Raw genomic sequence first — 18,361 nt, forward strand, 5'->3', positions numbered from 1 at the left:
GTAACAGTGACAACTGGCAATAATTGATATGTCAATGTCAAACGAAACGTAAAACTGGCGGGCGGGCTTGATTTGCTACTTGTTTGCTATGCTACATATTTTTTATTTTATTGAAAATTATTATTACCTACAGACAAATTATCGTTCAAAATAATTATTCATTGCTTATTGTTTTAAGTTATTTTTAAATGGACACCATGATGAGCAATCTTCTAAATACCACGAAAACAGCTCTCTGCAGTAATGTTCAGGAAGAAGTAAATAAAGCAAACTTTTTTAACTTCTTTACTAAACTTTTAGAAGACTGCAGTTTGTGTGTTTCCCAGGTAAGTTTTGTTTAAATAAACTTTTTTCAGAATTGACTTTAAAAACATTGGCCTTGATTGATTTTACAACATTCGGGGAAGGAAGTCTATACGCCAAGACTACAGTTATGAATAAGAGTAATCTGATTTCCTGCAGTGAATAAGAAGAAATGTATATTACCGTTTACTTCGTTTGCTGTAAAATTTTAGTGAAAATGCTGGCCCTTTGTAAAAAAATCCTATTTCAGTACTATAATTATCAGGTATCAGGCTAACAATGACTTTTAAAAAAATATTGTATTTGTTTGATATTTACTAACTAAACTATGAGGCATTATTTTGATCATAATTTTTTACAGAGTTTAGATTCTGCGGTGGATTTGCTATGTGAAAACAATTTCAACACAAACAGATTAATAGAGTACATTGAAGACACTGTATGTCTGTTGCGTCTCATGTGTAACTACATCAAAAATGTTGTGGAATTAATTTCGTTGTATTGTTGTACCTTGACGTCATTTCCAATTACAACAGCACAAATATTGGTTACTGTTTTTAAACATTGTAAGGAAAGGTAGGTTAAACTTCTGCAGCTTTAAATTTATTTGATGAAGTAGGGCCTTAACCTTTACCTTTTGCCAAAACCAACACGTATGATAGACATACATGCTGGTTTGGCAAAAGGTCATTTCAAGAGTACCCAAAACTGACGAGCTTGACTGAAGAGTTATGATTGTGGATGAAGCTAAAAAAGTATGCAGGGATTGTGGCAAGTGGAAAGATGTAGTCTCTGCCCACCACTCTGAGAAAGAAAAATGTTTATTTTATGTACATGCAATGTTACCTGCAGTACATAATTTATCCTTACTGTTATGTTTATTTGTCTGAATTCTCTTATATGTCATAATTAGTCTTATTTATAGCATCATACTAATAAAAGAAGAAAACAATTAGTGCTAGTGAAGTTGTTTTATTTATTTATGTTTAATTTTACAGCGAGCACATCTATGGAGGTAACTTGGTAAAAGTTGGCAAGCAACTGAAGGATCTGTTTCGAACATGCCATGAGCTACAGTTAACATATCTGATGGTAATGGAAAAGCATTTCCTGTTTGATGTGTCTAAAAAAGATGAACAACAGATTCTACTGAAAGGTAATATTTTTCATATAATTTGTTTATTGAACAATTTTATGCAATTTTAATTTATGCATTGCATTATAATATTCGACACCTTGAAATATATAAAAAAATTGATTTTGTTTTAAAAATTTGAATTGTCTTGTTGTTGTTTTTTAAAAAAAAAACTATACATAAATAGTTTCCAAAAAAATGCTTCTATTGTAATGAATTATAATGATTGTCTTAATTTTTTTTTCAGCGCTACAAATTAATTTGGAGATAGGCGAAATTGTTCAAGGTTTAGATGTAAAGACATTGGCGGAACAATGGAAGGCTTACACTACCATGTGTGAAAAACATGTGACATATTTAATGGATACAAATGTATACAGTGAATGCACACAAATTTTGTGCAGCATGATCAAGAGTAACATTAAGAATTCTTTGGAGGTATGAAAGATAGACTATTAGAAATAAGTGTACTGCAAAGAATAACATTCAAGTATAAAGTAGTACTTTGACATACTTGTTCAAAGTACCTACACAAATGTTGTCATATGTTTAAGGGTCAATGTATGAACTTTTTCTTATATCAATTTTATTACAGGTGGGTCTAGATGAAAAAGTAGTGATAAGATCTCTTAAAGTCACCACTTTCGTTATTAAAATACTATTGAAAGTCACAAATATTTTTAGGAATGTCACGATTAATAAACATGATGATGTTGTGGAAACATTGATTGATATATACTTGTAAGTTCAAATGTTTTTTAATATAATTTTAATATTATTTCACATAATTAATTTCAGCAGAAAGAAGCCTGCATGTCTCAACTCAATAAGACTTAAAGAACTATTGGCTCTGTCTACCCCATTAGGGATAAAGACGTTATATATTTTACAGAAGAACTACTATGTTATAAAACAAACTATATAATTTATTAACATTTTTACATTTATCATTCTCATGTTGGGGAGTAGCACTTCTCTTCGTTCGTTCTTCCGTTTCGCCTACTACCACAATCAGATCAAAACATAAATTGATTATATTGTCTTTGATCAGATTTGTAATCCGTGTGGTTCCCGGCACTATTACAAAAAAGAATAGGACCACTCCATCTCTTTCCCATGGATGTCGTAAAAGGCGACTAAGGGATAGGCTTATTAACTTAGGATTCCTCTTTTAGGCGATGGGCTAGCAACCTGTCACTATTTGAATCTCGGTTCTATCATTAAGCCAAATAGCTGAACGTGGCCATTCAGTCTTTTCAAGACTGTTGGCTCTGTCTACCCCGCAAGGGATATAGACGTGATCATATGTATGTATGTATGTATGTATGTAAACAGAGAGTACAGATAGTACTATTATAATTAGGTGAAAGTCCACTTGATATTAACCAAATTTAATTCTTTCAGAAATAACGAAGCTTATTTGACATTGCAACAGAGATCACCGCAGCTTATTAATATGTTTCAAGCAAATGTGTTGAGTCCTACAAATCTTTTGCTGAGTGAACTTTTGCAAAACGAATCATTTGCCAATGTAAGAGACCATGTTTATATCACATTACTTGGAAAAAAGTTTGTTTTAAATATTTTTCGCCTGGTTTCTGGCACTTAGTATAGAACCACTCCATATGTTTCACATAGATGTAGTATAAGGCGACTAAGGGATAGGCTTAAAAACATGAGATTCTTCTTGTAGGCGATGGACTAGCAACCAGTCATATGAATCTTTATTCCATCATAAAGCCATACAGCTGAACTTGGCTTTTCAGGGCTAGGCTCTGTCTACTTCGCAAGGGATAAAGACGTGACTATTTGTATGCATGTATGTATTATATATTTTAACATAGGCACTTAATAATTAGGTGAAAGTCCACCCATTGTGTTTTAGAAATGGTATTTTTATTATTAATTAAATTTTCAGTGTCTTCACCTTTATGATGTGGCTGACATAAGAAAAGATGATAAACTACTTGGATTTATAATTCTCATGACAACTGTTATGAAACACATCTTACGCGATGAGGAAAAGTCAAAAGTTTCGTCGCAAAACCTTCTTAGATGTGTCTTAGATTGTGTACCTTACTGTAAGATATTTTTTTTAATGATTGTTATAAATGAAGAAGTGAGTTTTTTTGTCCATTTTTCACGTCAAAACCACTGAATCGATTTTGATTTTTTTTCATATATACTCGTACATATAGTGTGGATTACGGAGGAGAAAGTAGGATCACGCGGTCGGAACCGCATGCAAAAGCTAGTCTCACATAAAGTAAGTGATGAAAAATTCAAAAAATTCAAATTCAATATCATATTTTTAAAATTCATTTGAATGTGGTAAATTATTCATTTGTAGCGTTTTGTTAATGTTAACTGTCTAAACATAAATAATAAGAACCTCCTTTTTTGAAGTCGGTTGAAAATAGATTATTGTTTTTAGGTCACATTTGGTTCAGCATGCCATTGAAATTCGACGGCGAATCATTGAACAGTGAAGCTACGTACGGTTTGTATGAACACCTTCTCACTCACACGGCAGCTGTCTCGCTCACACTGGATTACGAGGAAATGTGTGCTTTGGAAAATATTATGTGCGAGAGTTTACTTGCCACTGATTGTTGGCGAGGGTTGTTTGCGTCAAACCTATGGGTTTTGGTGGCTAGGTAAGTTTAAGGTAATATTTTATTCTCCCCTATGAGACATTTCTCTTTATTGTATTTAACTGTAATACAGAACAAAAGAATTATCCTCAGTTTTGATTTGTTGTGTGACGTTAGTAAGTCAGCGTAATTTATTTGGAATTCCTACTCATATTAAAATTAGTATATATATTACTTCTTTGTATTAGTAAATGCTCTTAGTTATTATTACAATTTATCACTGGTACAGTGGGCTCAGAAGATAGCCGAGACACCTCGCCTTGATTGGTGTATAAGAGGTGGCCCAGGTGTGTACTGAGCTGTGTGTACTACCCGTTTGGCCTCTAGCCCGTCAAGGGACTTTACATTGATTGTCTCTCTTTGTTGTTTTCCAGAATGAGCTGTCAACCTTTTATACTATCCCAATTAGTTTATCTGTGTGGGATGTATCAGAAACTTGAGAACCATTGCTTGTTTGCAAACTCTCCACAGCATATATACCTAAGCTCAACAATTACTAGACTTTTTGAACTGTTAGACAAGGACCATAAGACAAAATTGTTAAGGCATTTCAGCCCTCTCTGTGATGAGGCAAATATAAGTTTGTGGATAGCCTTGAGAGTAAACAATGTTCCTTGGGAGTATAAATCCAAATTCGAGGAAGAAGTTATTGAAGAATGTAAACTGGCAATAGATAAGTTCTGTTCTTCGAATGCAAACAGTTCGGATATAAGGAGCTTGGTGAGTTTTGTGCATGCACTACACAAACATATATGCAATATGCATGACATATAGACATATCATTCATGGATTTTTGGATTTTCCCCCTAGCTAGAGTGAAATCTCAGGAAAAAGCTATTTACTAAAAAATTACTCACATGCCCGGTATTAGTTTCTTAACTAATCTAAACTTAAACCAGCGAATCTTATTAAAATAGTTAATTATTATTAATAATTTTTCATTCAGTTTTATTATTCCTGCGAAAATAAACGGCGTAAGACAGAATCGTTTGGAGATTATGTCTAGAGTACAGTAATGAACAGCTGAACCATCTTTTCGAAAGTATTGGCTCTGTTTATCCCATAAGCAATAAAGACGCGATGTATGTACGTGTACGTGAAGAAAATTCTGTTGTGATGACAATATTTTTTTTTTATTACAGATCAAAATTATAAATTTACTCGCGACATTCTCAATAACCGCTGATAAAATGGATGAATACGTAATAAAAGCTTGGATAAAAGTTTGCCTCAAGAATAACATTAGTATATCAAAAGGAGACTTCGACAAAAGTACTATTTGGTTTCTGGAATATGTTCAGGCGATTACTGAATTAACAAATTCTTTGAGAAATAAACTATTTGCAAATCCTACTAATTTAATGAAGGTAATTATCTAAGTTCTCCTTACCTAATGGTAATGATAAGAATAAATGATTTGACTTCCTCTTCTTGTTTTAAGTTTGAAGGTTTTAAAAGCAGAATTTCATAATTTTGGAGCTTTTTTTTTATAGAAGAATAACTTTATACAATCCATTTTAACTGTGCTGTCTCTATATAGAAAAAATCCAGTGCTGGTTATAGTTCTCTTATAAAATTCACATCTTGGCCAGTTGAAACTATTTTTACTTTTATTTTTATATTTCAATTTTAGATTTTGCATGTGATGTTGACACTAATACAAAACGGAAATACTGAACTCAGGTTGTATCTAATTGAACCTGTTTGCAAATATGCGATTTTACATAAACCAGAGAGCAAAAATGCAGTGGAGTCAATGGTATCCGACGCTTTTCTTATATTATTTCAGTCAGATGTTATAGTCAAGGGCAAGTTGCTCATAAAGTTGAATAAGTATAAACGTGATGTTAAAATGGATAAAATAATATCTCAGACTGTGAATCAAGACAATATATTTCGAAAATCTTGGAATAGCTTCAAAGAAAAACTGCAAGCACCCATTGAAAGACATGTAAAAAATGAGCAATTAGAAATGACAATGGAATATCATTATAGTCACAGATGCCTAGATAAGGAGTCGGAATTGATAAGTTTTAAGAAAGACTTAGATTTCAATAATTCAAATTTGGTTCAGCTGGAAAGAAAATCTAGCGAGAATTTTGATTTCGTCGATGTAGAAGAAATATTTGAGCATGATAGTGAATCCGAGCCTTCAAGAAAGAAAATTAAATATAATAATGATGCGAATGATATTGTATGTAGACTTGAAAATGACACAATGTTGTTGTATAAAATCAAAGAAAATGTTTTTGATGCCGATACCAAACGGAGATTAAAAACTATATGCGAAAAGTTAAAAAATATAGTTGAATGATATCTTTACTTTGATGTTTTATTTTAAATCATTACAAATATATTAATATTTTTTACCTGTAAAGAGTGTAAAACCTGTTTTGTCTCTGATTATTTATTTTAGTTACAAATATTGAATTGAATATTAAAAATGGTTTGGGTTCATATGGAATGAAACAAGATGTATTTCACATTTATATTTATTTGTGTTAAAAAAATCTTTACAAATAAGTGAAATATAATAAAATCGAAGATATAATTATACGTATAGCCGATATTACACTGTCATACACATATAATGACCAAGAGAAGGATTGAGAGATCAAAAGGACGTCAGCTTTTCAAAGGATGATAAGTGTATGCCAGTGCATATTTTTCCGAAATAAGATTGTCAAGATAACCACAAATCGGTATACTTCGCAAACTACTCCGTGACTAAATTTATATTTTGTGACGTAAAAATGCAAATATTTAGGCACCTTATGAATAGGTTTAAAAGTATTTGTGCGATATAGTTGCATTTTGTTTTGCCTCCCATTGTACAAAAATCTACCATGTCACAATCTTTCAAAATACTTATTGTAATCATCGAATTGGAATGATAAGAATCGGTGAATATTGAGTCAGTATAGCGTTAAATGTGTAATCAATCATTAATACCAACATTCTAATATCATCCATAACCATAATCAAAGCTACGATCATTTCTATATACAGGTGATGAAACATATCGACTTACAAACTGCAAATCGTTATTTTTAATATTACAATCAAAAGCTTACATCAACGACTACTTAAGTGTTCTGAGGATGACCTAATGAGTGAAAGATTTCAAAATAGTTTTAAGCACCGGGTTGGAAATAATATTGCACATGTCTTACAATAACCTTTTCGATATGTGCATTAAATCAATTGAAAATATTTAATGTCGTATGAATATGTTATTAATATATAAATACACTAACTCTATAATGTTAGGATACAAAACCTACACATTGAAAAATACTTATTTACTTAGGCCAATTACGTCTTACTTTATAAGATAAGATATTGTTGGTTAATATGACAGTACATCGTGGCAACGCTAATTCCACTTAAACTAAAAGTCTTGGCACAAATAAAATATCAGATTTGAATTCGCACATGTTGCATTATAATGAGGGTTCATTGTTGAGCAGGATAACGTATCTTACCGAAACAAAATTCAATACACGAGTTAAAATAATAAAATTACAAAATAAATATTATGACTCGCTTCTCATTATATATCTAGAAAAGCTTACCTTGTTTTAAATTATATAAATAAAAATCTAACTACCCTCAGAACAGTTAAAATGTATATAAAACTCAGTTCTTTATTAGGATTATTTGGCATCTATCACCAATCAATGTCTACTTTTATGGTATACGAAGGTGAAATACCTAATCATAATATCGCCTCTTTAAATAAAATCCATTCAAGTCGTGCTCTAGGCACGTTTTCCCTGCCGAACCTAAATTTCCTCCTTACACGCACACTATCGCGCTTGGCTCACTCGCGAACTTAAGCCGACCTTCCACCCGCTACTACACCACAGCGCCACTTGCACTCCAATGTGATGCGACTTCAAACCAATGTCTTTTAGTAATGTAACTAACAGCCTCTAATTTCAACTCCAAGCATTTCTTGTTTGTCGGATAAAATAATTTACTTTTTGCAAATTTAAATGCGGTCGTGACAATAGGGGCGCCAAAAATATGGACGCGTATCAAAGCCAAATAGTACTGATATGCTTAGTTTATTGCATTGAAAATATAAACAATGAAGCGATGTAATTTTAGAAGCGGCTCATCGAACCCACGTCATTCACGATTTATATCAACGATCACCCAAGAGGCTTATTCAACACTTGTAGAACTGTAAGTTAACCTATGGTACGCTAAATACATTTAGAAAATCGTAGACAGTCTAACTAAACTTATTACCGATCGAAGTGTAATAAAATTACGTCTACATGATCGACACACATCTCAAACTTATATCGGAACGTTCATCTCGTGTATGTAAAGTACTTTCGAGAATTTGAAACAATGTTTACTTTAAAATTGTACAGGTTTGAGACCTGTCGCGATCTTACATGACATGACAGATATAACCTATTGGCCCTCTCTGCTCACAAGTAATTTCTTATATCCAGTCGGTAATTTCTTTTTGCGGAAAGTTAGAATACATGTAGTATGACGAAAAACCGCTGCTAGGGTTGGGAATGTTGAAATAAGTTGGTCACCAGCACACTTTCATAGGAGTCAGGGCACCAGCCGAAACGAAACTAAGTCTCACAAATTTTTAGTACAGAATTTCAGAGACTTGGGTTCGTTTTTACAAAACATATGATATGACGGTAGCACTATCAGGGGAGGACCGTTATTTTAAACAGCGAAATATGTTTCGGACAATAGGTCATATTATTTTAGGACTATATTTGAACTTCGCTCACTGGGTCATTTACTTCCGTAAACGGGCCAGTGGCCGAAATTATTTCAATAGTCAATCAGCAAACTATTAAACTGATATCAACAATCACAATTTTATGTGAGAAACACTGAGAAACTACGGTCCTCACCGCTACTTGTTTTACAGACATATCAAAAACTGGCAGTGGCGATGTAATGGGCGAGGTGATATACGGACAGCCGGGTTATTCCCGAACATTGACGAGTCATGTGTCTGATCTGTTTTAGTGCCTCTTGATTAATGGAGAAAGTGTTAAGATAAGACACATGTTTTGTCAACGATCGTAAATATACCAGTAGTTCAGGGCGCGCGGTAGTTGGCAGCGAGCGGCGCGTGCCTCTGGCCGGCGTGGTGGTGGCACAGCTGCCTCGATGTGCGCACCTGCGGGATCTGCGCCAGGCTCGCCGTGTGCTGCATCTGCCCGATATTGTGCGGCATTTGGCCCAAGTTGTGCGGCAATTGGCCCAAGTTGTGCGGCAATTGGCCCAAATTGAGCGGCATTTGGCCGAGATTGTGTGGCATTTGCCCGAGATGCTGCAACGGAACGCCGGGCAGCTGCATCTGCGCGATACTCGCCTGGTGGGCGGCGAGCTGGTGCATCTGCAGGTGTTGCATCGAAGCGCTGCTGTGCAGCATTTGCAGCTCCGGCGGCATGTGGTACAGCCCTGGCGTCTGTAGCGAAAAGAAAACTTCGTCAAAATATATACAAGGAAAGAGCAGAATTAAGGAATGTACTTAAGATAGAATTTCTGGTATATTTTTTTTTTCAGAGATGAACATTTACGTGAATAAATAAATCAATTCAATAAAATTATTTGTGTAATTACATAGGAAATATTAAAATCTTAAGAGATGACATGTGCGGTTTTAACAAATCTAACTAGATGATCGTCATTAGTTAGTGAAACCACAAATTACAATTCTTTTCTGAATATTAAGAGGAATGTAATTACGTCGTTAATTGTCATTTTTTCACCTCGTTTATTGCAATAATATTCGAGTTAACACTTAACTATAAAAATGCTATTTCTAATATTCACGATAATTGTTTTTAATAGCCCAACCACAAGAATCGTAATAATATAAGACTATAGAATTAGTATGTACTGGTGAATGTGACATCGCATAATGATATTTTGCATCTCAGATCAGAGATTATTTTGAAAGCTTTACAATGTGCCGTATGCACATATCATCTATACGTTATTTGAAGTATAATGTGGCGTTGCCATTGTCTAATAATATTCCAGAATTTAATCAGGCAAAAGTTTTATATAAACGTTACAATTCTGAAAAAACCTTAATGAACCTTTTGAATCACACTAAGAAGTGAATATTGCGATTGTTGGCTCTGTCTAGTCTGTAAGCTATATTAAAGACGTGATACATCCTAATATTATAAATGCGAAAGTAAGCTTGTTTGTTTTCTGTTCACGCGATATCTATTGTACTAATCTTGAATTGACTCTGGAGAAGGACATAGTGTACTTTCAACCCGGCGAAATACCTGTATTTTTATGTAGGAACAAAATTATAAACGTTATTAAACATTAAAACCTTCCTCTTGAATCAGTCTACCTGTTACAAAAAATCGCATCAAAATCCGTTGCGTAATTTTAAAAATTTAAGCATACAGACAAACAGACTAAAATAGCGACTTTGTTTTATACTGTGTAGTGATATATATTTGCGTGTAGTGTACTAACATGGTGTTCGTGCGCGTGTCGGTGGGGCGGCAGGGAGGGCCGGGCTCAGTAGGCGGACGCCTCCTTGTACTCGGAGTTGTCCATGGTGAAGAAGTCCTCCAGCTTCCACTGCAGCGTCTCGAAGGTGGGCCTCTTCAGCGGGTCCTTGTGCCAGCACTCCAGCATGATCTCGTAGAGCGGCGCCGGGCAGTTCTGCGGGCACGGCATGCGGTAGCCGTGCTCCACTTGGTGCAGGACTTCGGCGTTCGTCATGCCTAGGAATGAAGGTCACATTCAATCTTTTTCTTCGAAAGGCCACGTTCATTTGTACAGCACGATGATGGAATTGAGATTAAAATAGTAGGCTAAAAGAATCCCAAGGTTATTAACCTATACCTTAGTCGTCATTTACGACGCACGCTACAAAATGTATCTGATTATGAATCGTTATCAAGGAAAAGGCTAGGGATTCTTGTTTTAGGCGATGGACTAACAAACAGTCACTATTCGAAACTTAAGCAATCATTAAGCCAAACCACTGAATGAGGCTTTTCAGTCTTTCTTAGACTGTTGACTTTGCTTACCCCGTAAGAGATAAAGACGTAATTATATGTATGTGTCTCTGTCTCCCATCTATATTTTCCAGTCTCCCAGAAAATTTTAAAACAAACATAAAAAGTACATAATTAAATCAGTAAATAATAATAATATCGACTGACCTGGGTATGGTATTCGTCCGTACGTGACGAGCTCCGTGAGCAGGATACCGAAGGACCACACGTCGGATTTAATAGAGAACTTGCTGTAGTTAGCTGCTTCGGGGGCGGTCCACTTGATGGGGAAGCGGGCACCCACTCGAGCTTCGTATTCATCCTCCTAGTAAACAAATTAGATATGTAATAAATATTTTATTAAGATTCTACTCTCTCACGAGACAAATAGGCTTCATATTATGCTACATACCGTGTGGTTCCCGGCACACATTGATTATCCCAACTAGTGTTAGAAATTTTTGTTTGTTGCCCCTTGAAATTTTGGGTATACATAACAAGAGTCTGGAGAAGAAAGAAGCTGGTTTTGTATATATTAATTAATTTAAAATTTAATCGTCTAATTCTTGCGGGCTCTCATTGGCAGTCTCAGGTGTTACGTTTCGAAGCTTTGGGTTCGCTTATTACATTCATTCAATATTAAAGTAATAAATAATTATACTTCATCACATAATACAGGCATATATTTATAAAGTTTCTAATATATGACGAATTAAATACAGTATATGCAATGACATTTAATTACTTACAATATAATAGCTTGCCCACGACTTAACCAGACTGTCAGAAAACGTGTGTCGTTCCATGTGCATTGTATATGCGAACCTTTACGTAACTAGACTCCGAGATACGATACAATCATAAAATTAATCACAAATAATAGCACCGTCGTTATCGGTCAATAATTGCATAACAAAAACCAAAATGAGTTAATGACCATATATGCAAATAATGAAAATTAGATATAGGTATTTCGTCCCTTTTTCTGATGCTAATAACTATTACGTAAATTGTTATAACAGTGAAAAATTTACGTTGCCGTTTTATTGCGCCACTAATTTATTTGTGGTGTCATTAATCCACGTTTTTTAGAATATCATAGACAAGCAAGAGAATGTTTTTTTAAATTGAGAATGCATAAATAGTTCTTACTCTCAATAGTTGCATTTCGAATAACTTTCACACGTACGTATATTACACAGAGGACTAATTTCCATAAATCTACAACATAAGGAATAGCTTTTCTTTCTTTTTGATTATTCACTAGTGAGGGACAATACTTTTGCAAAATGACGCCATTGTTTTTCGTTTCGCATAGATTTTACGTTCTCTCGTTGCTAACCGAAGGTACTACCAAGTCTCGTCACAATTTTAATATGGTCTTAAAATGTGCCATTATAATAATATCTATATCAAAATACTTTATAAACTGTAATACGAGAAAATAGTTACAGTGTAGCAACTTAATTTATTAAAACTAACCGGTTCCTTGACACCTATTCCTATTATAACTGCATTGATAATATTGTTTCTCTTTTCATGAAGAATGAAATTTCCAGTGATAATTAATTTTAAAAAATAGAGAAGTCTAGATTTTACTGCGGTCGTTCTCACGACTCCCACGATTCAGCTATTAAAGTGTGTGATAGCATCTTAATTATTAGTCAATGAGTTATGTTAATGTGGTTGTAAAATAATTAACGGGTGGACATGGCGACCATCATTGAAACAGGGCTAATACATTCATTTGCAAATTTCTCTTTTGTTTTCACATTACCACATTCTTCCATTACCTAGTCAATCGGGACAGGGCGATTTACATAAAATTACTTAAAATGCGTAAGACATTTTCGCTGGTCTGAAAATTTCGGCTTATTATGTCAAATCTTACATAAATATATCAACTGTTATTCTTCTTAAGTGAAAGTGAACCGATACAAAGTAATAATACGTACATACTCATTCTTTGTGTTTATGCGATTGATAACGGGTTTATAAGAAATATTCATATTTATTAATAGTACAACGTCAACGGTTTTCCACAAGTTGATATCTATATTACCTCTATACATAATCTAGGCATAATAAACCTAGTCTTCTACAGTGAATTGATCACGACACCTTCATGCTTATGTAAATCAGCGTATCAATTGTTAAGCGAAAATAAAGGAAAATATATGTAGGTAGATTTCAATTCCTCTTAATTCAGGTAGCTCTCCGAGAATAAGGGTACTCAGTTGTATTTTTGTTTCAACAGATTGCTTGGTATCTTGGCATTGTTTTATTATTTTTTGGTGTTTTGACTATACCTCTCGCTGTAAGTAAGAGTTTATTAAAATGTCGAATGAATTGAATAAAGGCAAGTTTACCGAAAGTTGGAAAAAAAAACACAAAAAAAAAATGATTTTCTTCCGTCTAGCGACCGAGGTGTTATTCATTCATTCTCTGCAAAAACCTTTCAAGATTTTTTATTTTCACCTCACAAAACGTACTACGTACCTTGATGAGTCTCGCGAGCCCGAAGTCCGCAATCTTGACGATATTGGACTCAGCCACGAGCACGTTCCTGGCGGCCAGGTCGCGGTGGATGTAGTTCTGAGACTCGAGGTACGCCATCCCGCTGGCTATCTGCGCGGCCATGTCGATAAGTTGCTGCAGTTTCAAACCGCGGCCCTTGCCTGGAAAAATTACAAATTTGTTCATATTGGCTCAGTATCAGAAATTTGCCAGGGGCGGCGCTATTTTGGCATTTTGGGTGAAGGCTTACTAACTATTCAGGGGACGACAGGAAACTGTTCCGCTAGTAAAATTTAAAAAAATCTGTAATGACTAAGATACTAGCCATTTCTGAGTTTCGGAATAAACATCGACCGGTAATTATGTAACTTAAATGGGCGTGTATACGAATATAAGGTTCAAGTTGAAATAAACGATATTGACACCCAAGGAAATCTAGTATAGTTTCACTGACACCTTTGACAGTAAAGCTGCAGAAAGTATTGACCGAACTTGACCCAAGGATTAGTTCAAACAGCCATAAAACATAACTCATCAACGATTTCAAAACAAGATGAACGACCCATCATTAGACCTCCGTACTGACCACAACAAAGCATTTAGACAGGAATCCATTGATCTTCGTAAGGCATAAATATAATTACTGAATTCTACATCAATATTCATACTATTTAGTAAAGCCGCAGGTCGTCAATACGCAATTAATATTATTGTGGGACGCATGGTTTGTAATGTGACGTTCGTCATTGAATTATTTTAATGCAATAAACTATCTGCAATTATTTATATCTGTCAATTGTGTTTCAACTTCATTGAGTGAAATAACTGTATGCAATCATTTGCATATAATGATGCTAGTACTCGGCAAATGATTTAGAATATTATGTGCATTAAAACTAACCCGACTTTATCACAAATACTTCTGTTTACAAAACAGTTACTTTTATTTTCTTATGCGTAAACAAGCATTGAACTGGTTACATTGTAGATACAGGATTTTTTTTTAAATCGATCTATCGAATAAAATGGTTATAACAAAAGTCACAGTAACTATAATATTTAACATACATATCATCACATTTATATCATGTGGGGTAGACAGAGCCAACAGTCAGCTGTTTGGCTTAATGAAAGAATTATCATATTTTGAAACAAGCAAATATTTTGCCGGCGCGTTTATGATAATACTGTGTAGCTATCAAATAAAGTGCTGATCAAGGATTCAAAGTGCTAAAGTGCTGTTTTAAGCAATATTGGTAAATTTGATAAAATATAAGTTGCGTATATGCAAAAACACTTAGTATTAGAACTTAAGTAAATATATAAAAATGAAAAAAAAAAAATTAAAGAGTTTTATGGCGTTTAATGTTCATTCAAAGACAAATTCTTCTTCCAAGTATCCAAAAAGATGCTTCAAAGAGTAGAAATTCCCTGCCTCTGTTTCCGAATTTGTACTGTATATTCTATGATAATTTGGGAACCTGCTTTAAGACGATTAAGCGAGACAACAACAGAAAGAAAAAAAGATGTAAAAATTTGCATTTAAAAGTTACCTTGCAAATAATCAAGCAGAGAGCCATTCTTCATCAGCTCCGTTATGATATAAATTGGTTCCTCGAGCGTGCAAACAGCATACAACTGGATCAGTTTGTTGTGTCGCAGCTTCTTCATTATCTGTGCCTCTGCAAGGAAGTCCTTTGGGTCCATAGTGCCAGACTTGAGAGTTTTGATCGCTACAGGCGTGGTGTTGTTCCATTGGCCCTCCCAGACCTCGCCAAACTGGCCATGGCCGAGTTTCCTCACGAACTTCAAGGACGAGCGGTCAATCTCCCACTGGTCCCGCGTTCTGTGCGAGAGACCTTCTGTCACTGGTTTCTCCACCTGTAACAAGTATGGTAAAAATTTATTTGTAAATTCTTAATGAGTCATTAACAATAACTGTGAATTTTAGTTCCATTATTGAGCCATTGACATATTTTTTTTTCTGAAGTCAACCTAGTACTCTCAAAATACTTTTGTTTAAATGGATTTATGGACCAGTTCATTTAAGGCTTCATGATTTAATAGTAAGAATATGAGATGGTATATGGAGATGATAAATTAGCAGAAATCATCACTAAAATGTGCAGATAAAGTTTTCCTTGTCGGCTGCCATTATTTATTTCCCATTCCAGAATGTACAAACCACAAGATCAGCTGTTTTTAAATAGACGTGACATAATAGAATTTACCGCAAATCAAACAAATCAAGAAAATTACAACTTTTCTTTCGTTTTATAATGACAGAACAAAACTGCTGCTTTATGGCCCATTGTTTAATATTTCGAGTTCATTGTCGGCACCGAAAGGAGTCGGACAGGGCTTGAGGTACCGAAACGGAGGATATTCCGAGAAATGAAGGGCAATAACCCGAGGCTCTCCTGTTTAGCATACGGGACTCGCCCTCCCCCTCCAACTCAATGGCATCAAAGCCTTTCTAACTATGTATAGACTAGCGCCCGATTCGAATAACCAAGAAACATATTTTTTTAAATAGCAAACGTATGGAATCGTAATATCAATTCCCAGAATACAAGTGTTTACAATATTTGTGTATTCAGTCTGCGAGCAGACGTGTGCAAAATTTCTGAAAATAACATTATTATTTCTTTACCTTTTCTTTGTTTCTCTTAATAAGACCACCAGAAATCATATCCAGGTCTGAGATATTAAACACATGATTATATAGTATGTAGCTAAGTTCGGACAAAAGCTAATGTAAACATACATACATATGGTCACGTCTATATCCCTTGTGGGTTAGGCAGAGCCAACTGTCTTGAAAAGACCGATAGGCCACGCTCAGCTATTCGGCTTAATGATAGAATTGAGATTCAAATAGTGACAGGTTGCTAGCCCATCCCTTAGTCGCCTTTTACGACATCCATGGGAAAGAGATGGAGTGGTCCTATTCTTTTTTGTATTGGTAACGGGAACCGCACGGCTAATGTAAAACACATATATATCTATCTACTCACGGGGCAGACTGAGCCAATAGCTCGATGGCTCAATTATGGACTTGGTATTCAGAGATAGTTAGTAAAAGAAGAATCCCAAGTTTGCCAATGTAGTGTAGTTATATAATGTACAAGCTTCTTTCCGAAGGAGTAAGCAAGCAGAGCCACACCTTTCCACTTGCACCACATATTTCTTTCGCAACATCCACATTCACACATTCTCTTCATTTGCGTTTATTTAGGATACGCTTTACCTATCCTTAGGCTAGGACTAAATGACCAGGTACTAGTAATAATAATTCCCTACAGTTGTATAATATAGGTAGGTAGGTATTCTCTAATGGTAACATGACACCTACGATGGGCAGTGGCCGCGACCGTGTGTCTGGTGCGGTTGTCACGCTTGGCTCAACCACAATGGCACCAACTTACATAAAATATAAATCTTATTGCAATTTGTTCTTGCGCATTATAACAGGGCTTTATTGATATAATATTGTCATTTTCATTATTTTGAACGTTTGCAATAGCAGAGGAATAGCACTTATAAACACATGTAGTATAATCAAGGTGAGCCCAAGCCCCCGAAGCATTGTAGTGGAAGGTGCAACCTAACATGCAGTGCAGATAACTTCATATGCTGAAATTTACAGTAAGTACTAGTTGTTCACCGTGAACTTAGACCTCGCGAACACTTTAAATACATACATATGTTTTGAGTAGACTGATAGGCCACGTTCAGCTGTTTGGCTTAACACTTTAGTACAAAATTTTGAATATCTCGAAAACTACTACTTGACCGATTTTGATGGCCTACGAACTTAAACTCTTAATTAAACTCTTATGACAGATACCTACACACATTCAAAATGTCATCAAAATCAGATAACCAGTTTGAAAATTATCACATTACAAACATACATACATAAAAATATTTTTTTATTATTAAGTTTTAAAAAAGATAGCGAAGTAATTTTTTGTCCATTTAATATATTTGCAACATCTGCCTCAATTTTTATGAACACATGCCCTCATAAGAAGCAATGCAGGTTTTTCTTTCTTTTATATAAGTATTAGTTACACAGCCGTCACCCTTATCATCACGGGTCACGTTCAGTTAATTGTGGCCGGATAATTAAACGATTACAATAGAAATACACCATTATACTGCGCATAGAAAAACCCGATACAAATATATATAAATAACTGTTATATATGCTACATTTATAGGTATAAAGAGTGAAAGAGTTGACACTTAGTTTAAACATGGGAATTTTTACTTAACATCTGATATTACTTAACATTAATGTCAGATGTTAAGTAAAAATATCTAAGAATTCCATGATGCCAATCAAAGGATTTTTTATGATTACCTTGAAATATTTGGGTTTCCACTAATGTATTGGTCAAATGATTGGATAGATTAAGTACTTGATGTATAACTGTGCGAAGTGGACGTGGTTCATTAATATGTAGTAGGTAAAATATATTAACATAAAAATTTACTTAATAACTCGTTTGATCACCTGATAATAGAAGCAAATTTTATTTCCTGAACATTGTATCTATTACATGGATATACACAACAACTATTTCATGGATGTTACAAGTGGACTCAGGTGATAATGCACAGGCCAATGAAATGTGGGTTTTAAGGAAAGAAGAAAGTAGCAATAATTTTAGTAGAGAAAATTCAGGACTTTCTTGTTAAACTAAATTGACGACCACGAAAAT

At 34.6% G+C, this 18,361-nt stretch overlaps 2 protein-coding genes across 4 annotated transcripts in view; one reads left to right on the top strand and one right to left on the bottom strand.

Annotated features, from left to right (window-relative positions):
• Positions 1-68: 68 nt before the first annotated feature.
• Positions 69-6,406, top strand: LOC106132558 (uncharacterized). Its single transcript, XM_013332004.2, has 11 exons — positions 69-326; positions 665-879; positions 1,302-1,459; positions 1,686-1,876; positions 2,034-2,179; positions 2,843-2,969; positions 3,357-3,519; positions 3,873-4,095; positions 4,467-4,812; positions 5,235-5,459; positions 5,726-6,406. Exons 1-11 carry the CDS (start codon positions 189-191, stop codon positions 6,404-6,406), a joined length of 2,613 nt encoding a protein of 870 aa, XP_013187458.2. The 5' UTR covers positions 69-188.
• Positions 6,407-8,957: 2,551 nt separating this feature from the next.
• LOC106132557 (tyrosine-protein kinase Src42A) overlaps positions 8,958-18,361 on the bottom strand; it is a 49,818-nt gene continuing 40,414 nt past the window's right edge. For all 3 annotated transcript variants that reach the window (XM_060949441.1, XM_013332003.2, XM_060949442.1), the window contains exons 4-8: positions 15,185-15,512; positions 13,614-13,792; positions 11,283-11,439; positions 10,585-10,838; positions 8,958-9,550 (exon numbers count right to left, since the gene is read on the bottom strand). In XM_060949441.1, coding sequence (XP_060805424.1) covers positions 10,630-10,838; positions 11,283-11,439; positions 13,614-13,792; positions 15,185-15,512 — 873 coding nt within the window. In that variant the 3' untranslated portion in view covers positions 8,958-9,550; positions 10,585-10,629. The remainder of the gene's footprint in view (positions 9,551-10,584; positions 10,839-11,282; positions 11,440-13,613; positions 13,793-15,184; positions 15,513-18,361) is intronic.

The sequence above is a fragment of the Amyelois transitella genome, chromosome 19 (genome assembly GCF_032362555.1).
Source record: "Amyelois transitella isolate CPQ chromosome 19, ilAmyTran1.1, whole genome shotgun sequence".
Taxonomy (NCBI): Eukaryota; Metazoa; Arthropoda; class Insecta; order Lepidoptera; family Pyralidae; genus Amyelois; species Amyelois transitella.

Coding starts and splice junctions, on each gene's coding strand:
- LOC106132558 (XM_013332004.2), top strand. CDS start 189: ATGGACACCATGATGAGCAATCTTCTAAATACCACGAAAACAGCTCTC. Junction 2,970..3,356: donor AAAACGAATCATTTGCCAAT/GTAAGAGACCAT, acceptor TTAAATTTTCAG/TGTCTTCACCTTTATGATGT. Junction 5,460..5,725: donor ATCCTACTAATTTAATGAAG/GTAATTATCTAA, acceptor TTTCAATTTTAG/ATTTTGCATGTGATGTTGAC.